Source organism: Streptopelia decaocto (assembly GCF_964273445.1).
Source record: "Streptopelia decaocto genome assembly, chromosome: 7".
In the NCBI taxonomy this organism is placed as follows: Eukaryota; Metazoa; Chordata; class Aves; order Columbiformes; family Columbidae; genus Streptopelia; species Streptopelia decaocto.
In genome coordinates this window covers 60,880,058-60,895,840 of record NC_138661.1, presented here as the reverse complement: position 1 = coordinate 60,895,840, position 15,783 = coordinate 60,880,058, and the positions used below count along the sequence as shown (strand labels likewise).

The 15,783-nt window shown below is 36.7% G+C and overlaps 2 protein-coding genes across 2 annotated transcripts in view; one reads left to right on the top strand and one right to left on the bottom strand.

Annotated features, from left to right (window-relative positions):
• TCP11L1 (t-complex 11 like 1) overlaps positions 1 to 15,783 on the top strand; it is a 252,619-nt gene that overhangs the window by 86,255 nt on the left and 150,581 nt on the right. The window lies entirely within an intron of this gene.
• Positions 1 to 15,783, bottom strand: part of CCDC73 (coiled-coil domain containing 73) — an 81,288-nt gene that overhangs the window by 17,349 nt on the left and 48,156 nt on the right. Inside the window, exons 8-12 of the mRNA XM_082059030.1 lie at positions 14,832 to 14,967; positions 12,018 to 12,097; positions 6,474 to 6,602; positions 6,063 to 6,122; positions 3,648 to 3,752 (exon numbers count right to left, since the gene is read on the bottom strand). Coding sequence (XP_081915156.1) covers positions 3,648 to 3,752; positions 6,063 to 6,122; positions 6,474 to 6,602; positions 12,018 to 12,097; positions 14,832 to 14,967 — 510 coding nt within the window. The remainder of the gene's footprint in view (positions 1 to 3,647; positions 3,753 to 6,062; positions 6,123 to 6,473; positions 6,603 to 12,017; positions 12,098 to 14,831; positions 14,968 to 15,783) is intronic.

Genomic DNA, 15,783 nt, shown 5'->3' with positions numbered 1-15,783 from the left:
TTAGCATCCATTTTGAAATGACTGCGTTAATTTAGCTACACTATTAATATAAATACATTTTACAGGTATTAACACTAGGAAAATTTAGACTACCTTGTAATTTTTTTACAAATGGAAAAAGTTGTGTCTAAGAATATAACAGATCTTCTCTGACAGATTCTATAATTAAAAAGATGAGACAATTCAACAATACATATCTGAACAATCACACTGGCATAGCACCTTCCATCCAGTTCTATAAACCAGAAGTCCAAGATCTCCTGTCTTTGATAAACCTGCTCTAACTCCAAGGACATCACTTGTGTCTCAAATGCAACCTCCTCTGAGATGGAATTTAACAGTCAGTCTCTCTGATTAGGTGCTTTGCAAGTCACTCTTACCTTTGTTGATGAGTGGACTGACCTAAAACTGAAAGGATTTACATATCTTTAGGTTAGCAATTGTGCACAGGATTCATTCTTTTAAGTGGTAACAACAACACCACCACAGATCTTAGGCCAAAGTATAAGGAATAACAGATGAATAGAACTGATCCTATGTTGAAGCCAATTATACAGAGAGGGGAATACCTGCATTCCTTGCATTCTCAAGTATTCTGTCATCTGTTAAAGAATTATAACTTGCTTTTCTGAACTCATAAGGACATTGGTATCTTAACACTACATATGCATAGACAGAATGAGAAATGACAGTATGATCCTTCTCGGATGTTTAAGTATACTGTCATCTCAAGCCCAAAAATAAGCCATAATTTTTGTGAGTATAAGAATAAAAATATTTCTATAGGACTGTACAATCACTCCTTCCATGCTTCTGTTATTCTGAAGAAACTCTTTTTCTTGATGAGCAAGATCCACAAATTCGTCAGGGATGTAGGACAGAGCACAAGAATAATACATAACCTTCAGACCCCATTCATCATATTGTGGTTCTAGAATCAATAAAGATGAAAGCAACAGCTCTCAAACTGGAAGGCAAGTGGTTAGATCCTTCAAGTTATATATTCAGCTCCCTATTTTTCTAAGTTTCATTTGTTGCTTTAAATAAATGACACTGCAAAATAAGCAGTTAACACTGTCGCATTCCCTGGAATATCCTGGTAATTGTATCAAAATGTCAGCCAAACAAGTAGCTATAAAAAGTAACAATATTTTATGACTGCAGTTTAAAGAGAAAGACAGATATTTCTGACAAATCAAAATAACCTCATGAGCTCATATGGAAAGAACAAAAACATGTGACATTCACTTTTAATAGAGCATAATATTTACATCGCGCTGTTTAAGGGAATCGTGGCATTTTATGCTTGTATTTGTCAGGTTTACAAAAAACACATCTGTTAAAATATCCAGCCACTTCTGTGCTTCCAGATGTGATCTCTTGAAAGCTTGTCACTCATATGTGCTTATATAAGTGTTATTAGTATTTTCATTCCCATTCTCAAGTAAGAAAGTCTTGGTCTTGAGAATGCACAGAACACTCTCACAAAGCCCCAATGAGATCAAATCTTAGCTGCTCTTAAGTGCCACAGTGAAGACTAAGAAGGGATATTTATATCAAACTAAGTATTGAGGAGTCCTCGTATAGTCAACCAAGCTTTCAAAGGTTGAATCAAGAGCCTCTTATTAGTTCTCCATGTCTTGTAACACCAATTTCATCTCAAGTACTTATGCCTGCAAGAAATTACCTTGAAGACAACACTGAAGCTTTAATGACTAGAAATAGTTTGTCCTGTAGTTAAAAAAAATAGAAAACAGTAATACCTTTCCAATGTCTAATACAAATGGGACTCACAGCTGGCTCTCTAATAGAAATTAGTATAATTGCAATCAGAAATCAACTATTGGTGTGTTTAGGCTGCAAAACAGAGACTTGAACTCAATTCATATGTTAACAACAAAACCAGCTACACTTTCCTTACACTTGTAGACAATTATGTGGAGTCCTCAAAGATAAGACTTACAGATACCATTCACAGTTTTAGCAGGAGTTTTAAGGCATACTATAAACTTTGTCTGAGATGAGAAACAACAGCTCAGAAATACTATCAAGAAAAAAGCACTTTTAGAACACACCTGCTATTCAACAATCCTGACAGAAGGATCATAAAGGGCCCCCTGTATTATGAAAGTCACAATCAGTAAGGCTATGTACCAATTAAATTATCTTGAGCTTCTGGTTTAATTTACAAAGTAATTTCAATCATCTTAAAACATAAAATTCATGTTACCTTCTTACTATAATAAAACCCATTATTGTATGAAGAGCAAGTAATCCAGCTGTTTCACTGGACCTAACAGATAAATAATAGAGGTTATGGAAAATGATGCTTCTTTAGGCAATTCTACAGCCAAGGTACTGCTAAGTTAATCTTTGTGAAAAACTTTTAAACATGTTAAGAAAAAGACAATTTTTTCCCATCAAACTGTGTTTTGTGGGGTTTTTGTTTTGTAAGAGCCAATATATGGAAGACAAACTTCAGAACTCTGAAGATTCATAATGAACTGGAGGGACTGTTCTCCACATTGAGAAGCACTTCTTGGTTCTAGAGCACTCCAAGATCAAAGAATGAAAATCCAGGACAACAATACAAACACAGGAACCTAGACATCCAAAATCAGTGACATATCTTTCTTTTCTAATCACTACAGGTTATCCAGTACTAAAAAGCAGGTACTTCAGTTTCTAGTGAAAATGTAGCTAGTTTCTGATGGAAATCAGAACTTATCTTTAACCTTACTTGTTTCATCAAAATGCAAAATTCATATATTTGTATTGTGGCAGAAGGCAAACTGCTTATATCTATTAAAAGACAAAGGTAAAGTTTACGTGAAGTGAATCAATTTTCAATATACCATAGAAGCATTTACTTAGAAATAAAAGAAAGTTTAATTTGAAATTAACTGAGTTCCTAGTTCAAAACCTTGGCCTCACAGGCCAAGCGAAGAATGGGATAGTTGTGGTTATGTATGGACAAATAGTAGATACTAATTATTAATAGTCCGATTAATGGTTGTACCTGAACTCCGCACAGCAGAGCTGACCAGAACAGATATGACCTTAATCTTCAATGCACTGTGGGCCAATCTGTCTGCTGGTGTCATATTGGACAGAGCCACTTTTACACACTCACAGAGGAACTGAGGAATGCTGCAACTCCACACTCTCCAGCATCACTACTTAACACCTCCAGCATAAATACAACACCAGACAACACAGCCAGAAATGGCTGAGGATATGCTCGCTCTTAGGCTCTCTGCTATAATAAAACTGAGGACAAGTTCCGGATCTCAAGATCTGAAATTTGAAGTCTTTTCCAGAAAATAAATTTATACCTACATGGAAATTATAAGAAGCAGAAGTCAAAATAATTTTATTTCAAAATACTTGAAAGCAACCCCCAGGATGTTCTGGTTTTACCCTCCAGAAGTGGCTGATACAAATGGCAACCATGATTTACTTTACGGGGAGAACTAAGAGAGGGAAACCATAGACTGTGCTTCAGGGTTCATGCTGACAGTTAAGGAGCTGAGGGAGCAATGGAAGTGAGGTCAAAAGTTCTGAAAAGCATTCAGATGTCTTTAACAGCTCTGGACTTAAAAATACATAACAGATAGTAGCAGCTTGTCTAATCAAGAAAATCTGACCTGATATTCTTCTTTCAGGGCCTTTAATTCACTTTCCATTCTAACATTCGTTTGGGTTATTCGCTGAAGCAGCTCTTGCACGCATTGTAGAGAGCTGAGAATTTCCTTATTAATACAAACAAATTAGGATATATTGAATAAGATTTTGTTTCTGAAGTTTAAACATTAGATAATTTATGTCTTTCAGATTAACATATTTATTTTTTATTCTGCCAGTGTTTACAAAATCATGTATATAACATGTACTTCAATGTCAACATTGGGTAAAGGCTTGTAGGAAGAAATCAGAACAACTCCAGGTTTTTTTGACCTTTTGCCTTGGAGAAGATAACATTATTATCACTTATTAGAATTTATTCCTTTTTCAGAGATTTTTCTTATCATTCGAATGAACAATCCATCGATACTTTAAACACATGTAGTGCAAATCCAATGCCACTGTGAGCTCAACTGATCTATCAGAATAATTTTATGATACCATATTGCAGTTCTGGAAAACATGGAAAAGCCACCTAAAATGAGCTGATTAAGGTGGTATATGTTTGCAAACCCATGGATGCTGCCCTTAAGTCTGTTGCAGTGAACTGAAAACAAGGATGGAATGGATACAGAGAGTCATTTTATACTAAACACTACAAAGCACATTTCCAAAGATTCTGAGACAGATGGAATGATCAAGCCAAGCCAATTTCCACTCCCTAAAGACCAGGACAGCAGTTACTAAAAGAAGACCTACACAGGACAAAACCCCTGAGTTTCAGGCAGAAGACAGTCTTAAATGTGCTCAGTTGCTTCAAGATATATTGAGGAACATATTATTAAACAAAGGACTTTCATACACTTGCAAAGAGCTTTCAAATTTATCTATTTTGTTCTATTGTATGCACAGACACAGCTATCTACTAAAAATAAAGCCATTATTTTTGGTGTACTATCATTCCTTTTCAGGCATGTATACTCTTATGAAGAGATAAATACTATTTATGCACTGGAGCTTAATTTATCTTTAGTTCAATTATACATCTAGAAAACTGAACCCCAGAGATGTGGAACAGCTTGCCCAGTGTCATCAGGCTGGTCTGTTGGGCCATGTCCTTTGAATCTGGTAAACCGTTCACTCTACTAGACAAGATTGCTTCTCTGCATACAGTTCAGCGTAAATCAGCTCTAACTTAGACAGTATATTCAGCCTCACTCCAAGAACCACTGAAGCCAACACCTTCAGTTAATCGAGCTGGTAAATTTGTAGGACTCTATGACAGAGCAACCTAGGTCTTCTAACCCAAGTTTTTGGAGAAAACATGAAGTTCATCTCAGAGCCCTCCCCAGATTTATACCAAAACCCACCGTATGTTAAAACAAACCAACCTATAGCAATTCACACAGAACAAAAACAAAATAGAGTCCTTCTCTTAGATAATACATATCACACGCACGTAAGAATTATGCCACAAGCATCTCCACATAAAAGCTTTTAGTGCATTAAGGGCTGCAGGAGTACTGAGGCCTGAGTGTCCCTGTCATTTTTTCCATGTGTTTATTGGCAGGTATTTTTAAAAAGCAAGCTCAAAATGCAAACAGGCTTTTACGGATTGGAAGAACACTTCTGGCTGAGCCTTCAGTGAGTGGGCATACAAGCAGGATCCTGCTTCTATCCCTCTCTGAGAACAAGAACGATACACTTCTCTGATATGTTTGCTTTAATGAACTGCAGAATGAAAATTCTGCAACTGTTTAAGAAAAAAAAAAAACAAAACTCACTCTTTTTACACTTAATATTCTGCAAAACAGTGTATCATGCTGTTATTACAGGGAACATAAGTTTTTTGCTATGTTTGATACCTGGCTCCACATAACCATTTGAATATCAGGGTTTGCTCTGCAACATAGCTGAGTTTGTGATAGAAGACTGTCTTAACTCTGTTCAGCCATGCACAGGTATAGCTTAATATTCTAAATGTGTATGTTTTGTATGAATGGAACACCATTTGCATTGTATATGATTGACACATGATTCCAATTTCACCTGGTTTCAGCACCAGCAGTATCATAGTAAACTGTTGGCAACCAGAAAGCAGAACAGCAAGCGTGCTGTGCAAACCTTATCACTTATTTGTACGGAACCGATACGTAAACAACTATTTCAAGGGTATACCAAACTTCTCCCATCTGAACTCAAAGAAAAATTTAAGACTTGGAATAAAGTGTCAAAAAATGTCCTTCATTTTGCTAGTACACTTTCTAAAATTTGAGTAAGATCTCATTTATGTTAGTAATAAAATATTCCTGAAGAGTAAGCAAGGGAATTTAATTAGTTTTAATAGCTTAGTATAACAACGGAAGAAACTTAAATATAAAATATAGCACATATATTCTAAGTGATTTTTAAATAGCAAAGTCACATTAACAACTCACCAGCTTTTCTTCCTTAATGTGAGTGTTTTCTTCTTGAACTTTTTTACTAACTGCTGTCTCCTTAAAAAAAGAGTATGAAGAACAGTAAAAATCATTTAAAATTATTGTCTATTTTCTTTAGTAATATTGTATTAACATGATATTGTGAATCATCATGAAGCTGTTTAAAAAACTGAAGTATTTTAAAATATGTTGTCCTATCCATATGTTTTTTTACTATAAAATTACACCTATATTCATAGCACATTTACTTCCCTAGACAAGGTCATTCTGGAAGTAGTATTGTTTGTATATGCAGCTAGTAGAAAGGAATCACTAATCTCTATATAGAGAGATCATTGCCATGATGTTTGCTGAACAAAGAACAGAAAATATTCACTAAAAAATAGATTTGTTTAAATTCCAAAATACCATTCTGATTTTTTGTTGCAGTTCTTGAAACTGTTTTTCCTTTGCTGCAAGATTGATGTTTTCTTCTCCCACCCTGTACTGAGATGTGACCTTGGACCTTATCAAGTCTGTAGTTACTTTCTTCAGTTCCTTAACACAGGAAACACGTATAAATAGTTCATCCAGTATAGGCATTGCAATTCAAAACAAAGACAAATCTTTTAAACTATCCTGAGTCATGCCCTGCTTTTAAATAATGTATGGAAACAACAGAATAAATTAGAGGAATTGAAATCTGTAAGGCTGACTAGCTAAACTTTAAACTTGTCACACGTGGCTAAAATTTTCTTTTCAGAGATAAAATGTTATTGTGCTAATTCTACTGTTTTAAGTATTTATGATACTTAGGCAATTTTTTTTTATTTCAAGAAGTATATCAGAAGTGGATATTGAGTTGGTATCTGTAAAATCTCCTACACTGAAATATACAGTAGGAATAAAGTACCTATTATAACTACTGTGTACGTTCCTGGGAACCAGAAGGGGAAAAAAAAAGGAAGAACAGTGACTATCTGGTAAAAACAGGAACTGGCTGTAAATTTGGAGGATCTTTGCTTTTCCTGAAACATTAATTACTTAATCTCAGGAGAACGCTAAATTAATTTTAAATTAGAGGCTTCTACAACATGATTTTCCATCTAAAATATGCCTTTGATTTCATAGTCTTTATAATCTTTTAAATATCCTGCTTTTTCTTGGTATCTGTTTTTTAACCAGTTTATTCCAAGCTCCTAGTGGAGCAAATAAACAGCAAATGCTTTGATCTCATTAAATTACAACTTATAGTTCCTGGAGCCATAAATATTATGCCCTGTTCTCCCCCACCCCTCCCGTTCTGGTACAAGGTAGTCTGTTTAATATCGCTCTCTCCTTGAGCGCTCTGACGTTTACTCAGACAAACAGCAGAGGTTATGAATGCTGTTCACAGATAGTATCAAGAATTCTTCATGATGCCATAGTGGTGAACCAAGCATTCAGAATGGTAATAGTTTTATCTAACAACTAAGTTTGGTCTGTTTAACTTTTCTTCACAAAACTGGAATTCCATCTTATCACAGAGCAATGGTTTAACTGTTCTGGACAAAATCATATAACAGTACAAAAGAAAAAGGGAAGATCATGTTGTAGTTGAAATTCACAAAGTTTTACAGAAAATACAAGCATAGGTACTACGCTTAAATAAATAATTTTTTTGCTAAAGGCTTTAGTTCTCACATCTTTTAGCCGTAATTCAATCTAAAATGATCTAGTAAGTACTAAGTGCAATCGCAGAATCAATTACAGAACCCAAAGACAGCAATCCTTTAGAATTGTGGTATTCTGTAACCTAGGAAGGCTTTTTCCATCTTCTGCAATAACAACATATTAGTTGTACTAGTTGTACTATTTTTACTTGAAGGCTCTGTAATGAGATATGCAATCAAAGTCCCTACAATTAAGTGGTGGAAGATGCAAGCGGTTTTAACTTTGTGAAAGAGAAAAGCTGCACTGTGCCAGTCTTCACAGAGAACTAGACTAATGGGGTGAGTGCTACACAGGCAGGTGCACAAGCCTGCTGTGGATTTCATACTTTATCATTCCCAAAATTCACAGTTTATTTTGTTCAGAAAAATCTTACTACCTATTTTGTCATGGGTAAAGACAAGTCACACTAAGTAAAACGGGTCCTTGAGGTAGAAAAGATGACTGGATTTTTGTCTTTGTATATAGCAGATGGATGTGTATAAACCATCTGGAACAAACCCCAGATCTGCTAATGTACCGAAGCTGTAGTCAGAAAAACAAACCAAACACCACACACAAAAACCCCGACCACCAAAACTCAACACAAACCCAAAAACAACCAACACAAACCATATCATCAAAAATAACAGCCAAGTTTTCCATGGTGAGGGAAAGCACAAGCTATATGGTATGAAAATACAAAATAATTTTCTACATAAACTATGTATATTTTCTCATACTTTGAAATTAAAATTCACCCCTAGAGTTTTTGTTTATTTTCTAGTAGCTTTCTGTCCTTAATAAGATCACTAGTAGTATTCTGAACCCTATATATTAAATTGAATCTGCAAAATAATTGTATTAGTTTTGGGGTAATGTTAAGAAAGAATGTTAAGGCTTTAAACTCCTTCCTTTGCTGTGTTGCTGGCAGCCAACACTTAGGGACACAGTTTCAGAAACACTTCAAGCCAGCACAAGGCAAGAGCATCACAAAAGAACAGTCCTGCTCCTTAAATGTATTTTCCTTTTGCCAGTTGATCTAAGCTAAAACTTACTCCCTTTTTTCGGTAAAATGTAGTTTTAATGAATACAAAATTTTCCTTCTACTTTCCCTCAAGGCCACACAAACACACGTGCCAGCATGAGGCCACCGTACACGACTGGCAAAGCAGCCAGCGCAGGGAGATGTAACCATTGCCCGAGACAGTGCTGACGCCTTAATGCAAACCTTAAGTGTATCCAAAATTACAACATCATCTTTTTGCTCTCTTCCTAGATCTGTGCAGCTCTTGTTATCTTTCAGGCCTTGAGCAGCACAGCTGGTTTTTAAAGGTTTGTTTCATTCTGCTGCTTTTCTTGGTCAGATTTCAATGCCAGCATTTTCATAGTTTCTCTAGTTTACTTTTATCCGTAAATGCTGAATAGCATTCACTAACTCCATATTCTCATTAAGAACAAAGGTGTGAGATCACCCTGCTCTGAGTCAAAGTAACGGCTGTGATAAGAGCTGACAGCCAAATTAAGATTTTAGTACTAAGGACAGTCATTCCCACTCTAGCACTGAGGCTAGAGAGGAAAGAAGTTTGAACCCACAAGTTGTCAAGAGCTGTTAGAGGTCGGTCAATTCTCCAAGGCAGATAAAACCAGCTTTTTAAGTCGTCCCAACTTGTGCTGCAGAAATCATTACTCCTTTCAGCTATGTAGCAAGTGAAAAGAGCCTGGTAATCCCTCTTCCAAACTCTTCTAAATATCAAAGATTTCCCATTGCTTTGGATCTCCTGTTGGTCCTTTCAGCTCTACAACAGATACATTTTCCAAGATGGGAAAACACCTGACTACTTTAAGATCACATCTGCCACAGTGAGGCTACGTACAAGGCAGCCACAATGAAATGAAACTACTTCAGGGCACTTCTGGCTGGGTCCAAGCTCTTCTTCTTTCTCTTCTTCTCTTCTCTTCTCAATGAGCCCACAGCCCCTCAGCACAAGTGCTGCTATAGGCACAGTTCAGATGTGCACTCCCACACTACAGAACTTCTCAGAAACATTTTATAAGCACACTGTTGAAATAGAGAATAATTAAAAATAGGCAGTATTTTTTTCACTGTCTTTTTTTTTTTTAAACTCTGTTTTCACACAAATTCTGCATTTTGAGGAAAAAGGCACATCTTTCTATTATACACAACTTTCATTAATAAAGCTGTATTTACAAATAAACCTTCATTTTTTTCAGAATAAGGCATTGCTGCAGCAAAGTGCTGCAGCGCTATGTGAATATGAGAAGGCTAAGAAATTAAATTACAGCTCAGTTTTGCACTGAATGAGATGGTCAAATACTTAACAACCAATAAGAAATTCAGACACAACCAGGATAAAGGCATTTCCTGGTGAACTGAGAAAGGCAGATTAAGTTTCAGTTGGCCTCTTCTGCTGCTTATCTAAAAGTATTTTATTTAAAATTCATCACCCATGACCTTAAGAATCATGAGTATAGGTGCAAAAAAAGAATGGATTAAGCACTGTGTTTGATCGCTAGAGTACATCAATCACTATCAGTTTCTCACACACCTCTGCTGCTCACAAATTTCACTATGTAACATTTTCTTAAACACCTTTTTTTACGTATCCTCAGAGAATTCTAAGTAATTAATTATTCTTGGTTTCTTAACCAAAAGCAGCAAATATAATATACTATGATGCTTAAAAAATTCTATAACTCCTAAATTTTGCTCTTTTAGATGAATGCTCCTCTTTTCGTCACATGCAAATTACAATTCCTTTAAAAAGGAAACAATATCGTCCTCAGACCTTCATAGCTATGATGATATTACCATTTTAACATATATGGATTTTCTACTGAGAAAAGTTATCACCACTGACAACTTCCAATATTCTTCTGTTGCTCTTCCCTTCATCAAATATTTCAGATCAATATATATAGGATTCATATATAACACGTAAGTATATATAAAACCTATAATTTGAATTAGGTAGCTAAATAAACATTTCTAAATGCCATAAAACCTATTTGTGATTTAGATATTAATTTGAGAATTCTTCCAGTGTCTGCTTTACTGTTACTGTGTTTCTCAGTCTGTTTCTATGACAGTAGCAGTTATGAAATCTTTCAGATCAATCACTTCAAAACTTCACCTTTTTGGCACTGAGGTTTGCCATGTTACATTGTAGTATGTAACTAAACAAATCTATATTGAATTAGCGATTAATCTTCACTGTGGCTGGCATATCTTCACATAATAAATATAAAAATTAAGTAAAGCACTAGAGAAGGCAAGAATGAAACAAATGAAAAAATGTTTAACTGTCTCTTTTTCAAGATGAAGTTTAATTTTAAGTCAGGCTTCTAGAGGCATCACCCTCCAAAGAACCTTAACAATAAGAGGCTGCGTGCTTTGAAGAACAAAAAACAACACTCGATTCAGGAAGAGTTTACAAGCACTTCAAATCTCCTTTTCCAGGCAAAAAAGTGGGTAGGTAAACAGCCAATTTTTGTTCAGTTTAACCCAAATATAAAATAGTCATGGTCCCTTCTCCTCATTTATGAATTACTGCCCCTTTTTGTTTTGCAAGAAATTCACAAACTTTGTAAGGATTCCACAGTAGTCCGAAGCATTAATCTGGAAACTGGGGATTAACATCAGGACAGGAACAACATGCATTTGTTGCCTACGTAGAATCCTCAGAGAATCAAAAGGAGAAAAACAAACAAACAAACCAACCACAAACAAAACCAAACCAAACAACAACAAAAACAAACAAAAAACAAGTGGAATAGAAAGATAAGGAGATATGAAAAAAATGTGGTATGGAAAGATATTGAGTTTACAGGACTTTCTGATGGAGATTCAGTTACATTTTTTATGCTACATTCAATCTACCAGCTTCCTTCAATGGCAGCTTCTTGCCATGTTACATTGCTCTTTGACTAAACTGAAACCACCACTGCTACCTTCCCATTTCAGATGGTAGAAGCAATGACAACACAGTACAGGAAGAAGACAGGTTGCCAACACTGAGAAACAAGTAGGACAGGGTAGAGGTAAATAAAAATTACCGAGTTACAGAAACAGCTGCTCAAAGTTAAATTGGGATTCATGTGAAGTATCTGTGCACAACAAGGGAGCATAAGATTAATTTAGCCATTAGTCACAGAATGAAGAACAGTACTGCTGCTTGCCCACTCCTTCTGTAAGTACTACAGCAGCTCGTAGAAGTCCCAAAAAATCCCACTTAAACATTCAGAAATACATCCTATACTTACTTCCTTCAGGTTACTTATTTCTGTCTCTTGTCTTTTATTCACTGATGTTAGTTTCTTATTGAGCTGTATCGCTTCTTGTACTTTAAACAAAAGTTAAAACATGTTAATATGTACTTTCATGTTTGAATGAATATTTGGCTTATAACTGCAATGTATGTGTATATAATTTACAAAATAATTCAATATCTTTGTGGAAAAGAGGCTAAGGCTGAAAATGTGACTCAACTGCTTTTTCTGTATAATGTTAATACTACACTAGAGGATTACACCAGGTGGTACCAGTTGCTCTATACCTCAAACAACGAGTTAAGACTTTTCTATACATTGGTTTGCCTTTTTTTAACTTGTAATTTGATTTTTAGTTCATTTTATGTCACTTTATTAGGATCACTTCTCCATTAGCTTTTAATCTTAGTTTTGCTTTTTAACAACTGTAATTTTCTGATGAGTTTATTTTCAGAGAAACATAGAACACAATGAACCACAGAACATTCAAATAATTGAGTTAACAGATGTGTAGACTTGTACATGCATATAGGACATGGAAGACAGCAAAGAGTGGAGGATAAGGGCAAGGAAAACTCTAAGAATAACCTCTGTCCCTTTTGAAAGGGCCAAGAAATCACTAGGAAATTCCTTGAAGTTTCACTATGAAAAGCTGAAGATATTCCCTGGTGCCTGTACTTTTTCAGTCACTTCTATTTAATTTTAGTATTTTGATCCTCTGAGGTCTCTCTTCAGCCTTTTCTATTTCCTGATTCCTCTTCATTCATTCCTAATATTTTTTCCTTATTTTCTCAAAAAGCTTCTGGCACAACACTTGAATACAAGAACTCCAGACACTGTCACACCCAGAAAGTTTTTTCCTTTTCTGTTAAAGATGCCAAGCATGATGAGGAATGATGGACAACAGCCTTACAATATAATAAGCAATATTGCTTATTATATCAGAGTATGTGAAAATGAAAATACTCAAGAATGTAACAAACACTTTCTGATACAACTTAGAAAATAAACCCACAAAAAAACAACAGAAAAATAAGCAGGCAAAAACTGGTAAAACCCTCTCCTATCTTTCAACAAGAGTCATGTGTTCACTCTCTAGCTTTAAAAAACTAAGGGTGGGACATTGTTTAGGCAATAAGGTGTATTATAAATGGTGGTATTTTCCCTATACAGCACTATAACATAAATTTTCACTCTCGTTTCCCTACATGCTGCCTTAATACAGCAGATAAAGAACAACAGTTTACAAATTTAAACCATTTGCATAAAAAATGGCTCGTATACTTTCTGCCTGACTTTGCCACTGACTGCAATTTCTTGCTCAGAATTTACAAGTTACATACATGCCAACTGCAGGTCTTACAAACCACACACAAATTAAATTCTCTGCAGCAGAAGACACACTGAGAGTTAAAGTGGTGAACAGAATGGCTCCTTGAAGGGAAGGGCAGGGAAAAATTTAATGAAATATAACAAGGGAAGGTCTAGAGTCTTGCATCTGGGTAAGAACAACCGCAGGTTCCAGTATAAGTTGGGGAACGACCTGTTAGAGAGCAGCATAGGGGAAAAGGACCTGGGGGTCCTGGTGTGCAGCAGGATGACCATGAGCCAGCACTGTGCCCTTGTGGCCAGGAAGGCAAATGGCATCCTGGGGTGCATTAGAAGGGGGATAACTAGTAGGTCAAGAGAGGTTCTCCTTCCCCTCTACTCTGCCCTGGTGAGACCACACCTGGAATATTGTGTCCAGTTCTGGGCCCCTCAGTTCCAGAAGGACAGGGAACTGCTGGAGAGAGTCCAGCGCAGGGCAACAAAGATGATGAAGGCAGTGGAGCATCTCCCTTATGAGGAAAGGCTGAAGGAGCTGGGGCTCTTTAGCTTGAAGAGGAGACTGAGAGGTGATCTAGTTAATGTTTATGAATATATAAAGGGTGAGTGTCACGAGGATGGAGCCAGGCTCTTCTCGGTGACAACCAACGATAGGACAAGGGGTAATGGGTTCAAACTGGAAAACAAGAGGTTCCACTTAAATTTGAGAAGAAACAACTTCTCAGTGAGGGTAACAGACACTGGAACAGGCTGCCCAGGGGGGTTGTGGAGTCTCCTTCTCTGGAGACATTCAAAACCTGCCTGGACACCTTCCTGTGTAACCTCATCTGGGTGTTCCTGCTCCGGCAGGGGGATTGGACTGGATGATCTTTTGAGGTCCCTTCCAATCCCTAACAATCTGCAACTGTGATATAGTCAGAATCTACATAACAATTATAACTGCATAAAATTTTTCATACCACCCTATTTATTTACTGACCTGGTTTTAAGCTTTTATATTTCTGCACAATAAAATATTTTATTTTATTAATATTTTCTGTCAATTTCACAACACTAAACCTACTTTAAATGGCATTAATTTTCCCCCATTTGCTAATTCCCTTACTTTCACGCCCTCATTCGAGCTGCTACAACGGTTTATGTTAATTACACTGCTCCAATTTTTTTTTTTTTGAAGGGGTGGCTGTGCTGCTGGATTCTTTGGAACACAAATCAATTCCTCAGTGTAATTTACCATGTGGTCACACCCACAGCCGTAGCAGCACATCAGCAAAGAGCAGAAGAGGTGCAGGGCTTCTGCTGCTTAACCTGGCACTGTCACAGACAGACTGACGGAGCTACTGAGACACTGTTACTGTCAGTCGGTGTATTTGATGCTTGGCACACAGTAGCTGCTATTTTTCTGAATCATCAGGTGTCTCCAACTCAGTTTGTCAAAACACAGCAAAACCAAATGCTGCAGGACGTTTAAGACATACGTACCACTGTGCTCCAGTTTTCCATGAACACCTTTTACGATTCCAAACTGACATGCAATGGTAGCGTAACACCTCTCGACTTCATTCAGTTTCTTCTGATGCTCCTCTTTGGCTGTTAAGTGCATCTGTAATTTTTGATCCTGTTAGAAACATAAATGAAGCACCTGCTTAAAGACAGTAACTGGCACGTATAAGTCAACTCTCCAGATGCTTTTTATCATAATAGCCTAAATGCAAAATCATTCCCAGAATATCTTGGTTGCCTATTTTATATTCAATATCAGTTCCCATTTCCAGAGAGCACCTCATTCCAACAACCTTTAACCGTGTGTTAGATTATCAAAAAACACTTTAACACATTTTCACATGCTGTACCTTATATTTTGGAGAATTTTCATGTAAATGTCTGCAGAACTATATCAACTGTTTTCAAATCCTGATTTCAAGTTTTCCTTTGTTAGGTGGCTTAAACAAGTTAATTAGTCTGCCACTGTATTGTGAACAGAGCCTAACGTGCTAATGCTGTCCGTGCTTTTCACCTGTCCTCCTGCACTACCACTCCATACAGCATTGTGCTCTCTCGTTCCTTTGACGTAGGATGTTCACACAGATTAACGCAGTACCCACCCCACATCAGCTACTCAGTACCTGGCCACGTCTTTGGTTGCAGATTGAAAACAACCCAGTGGCCTTGGCAGCTTGCACCTCATTGCCCCAGCTGCTCACTTGTCCCTACTGTCCTATTAAACCAAGTGCACCAAGCTCTCAGGTTGCAGCAACGCAACAAAATACAGGGCCTGCTTAAAAACTCTAGACAGCTTCAATCACAGCCCCCCACAACCTGTTGTCCCAGCACCCACACAGAGGAGCACAGAGCAGAAATGATGATGTGGCTGGAGACAGGTAAGAGCAGGAGCTCCTTAAACTTTGGCAACAGTGCTCATGTCTGCATGATG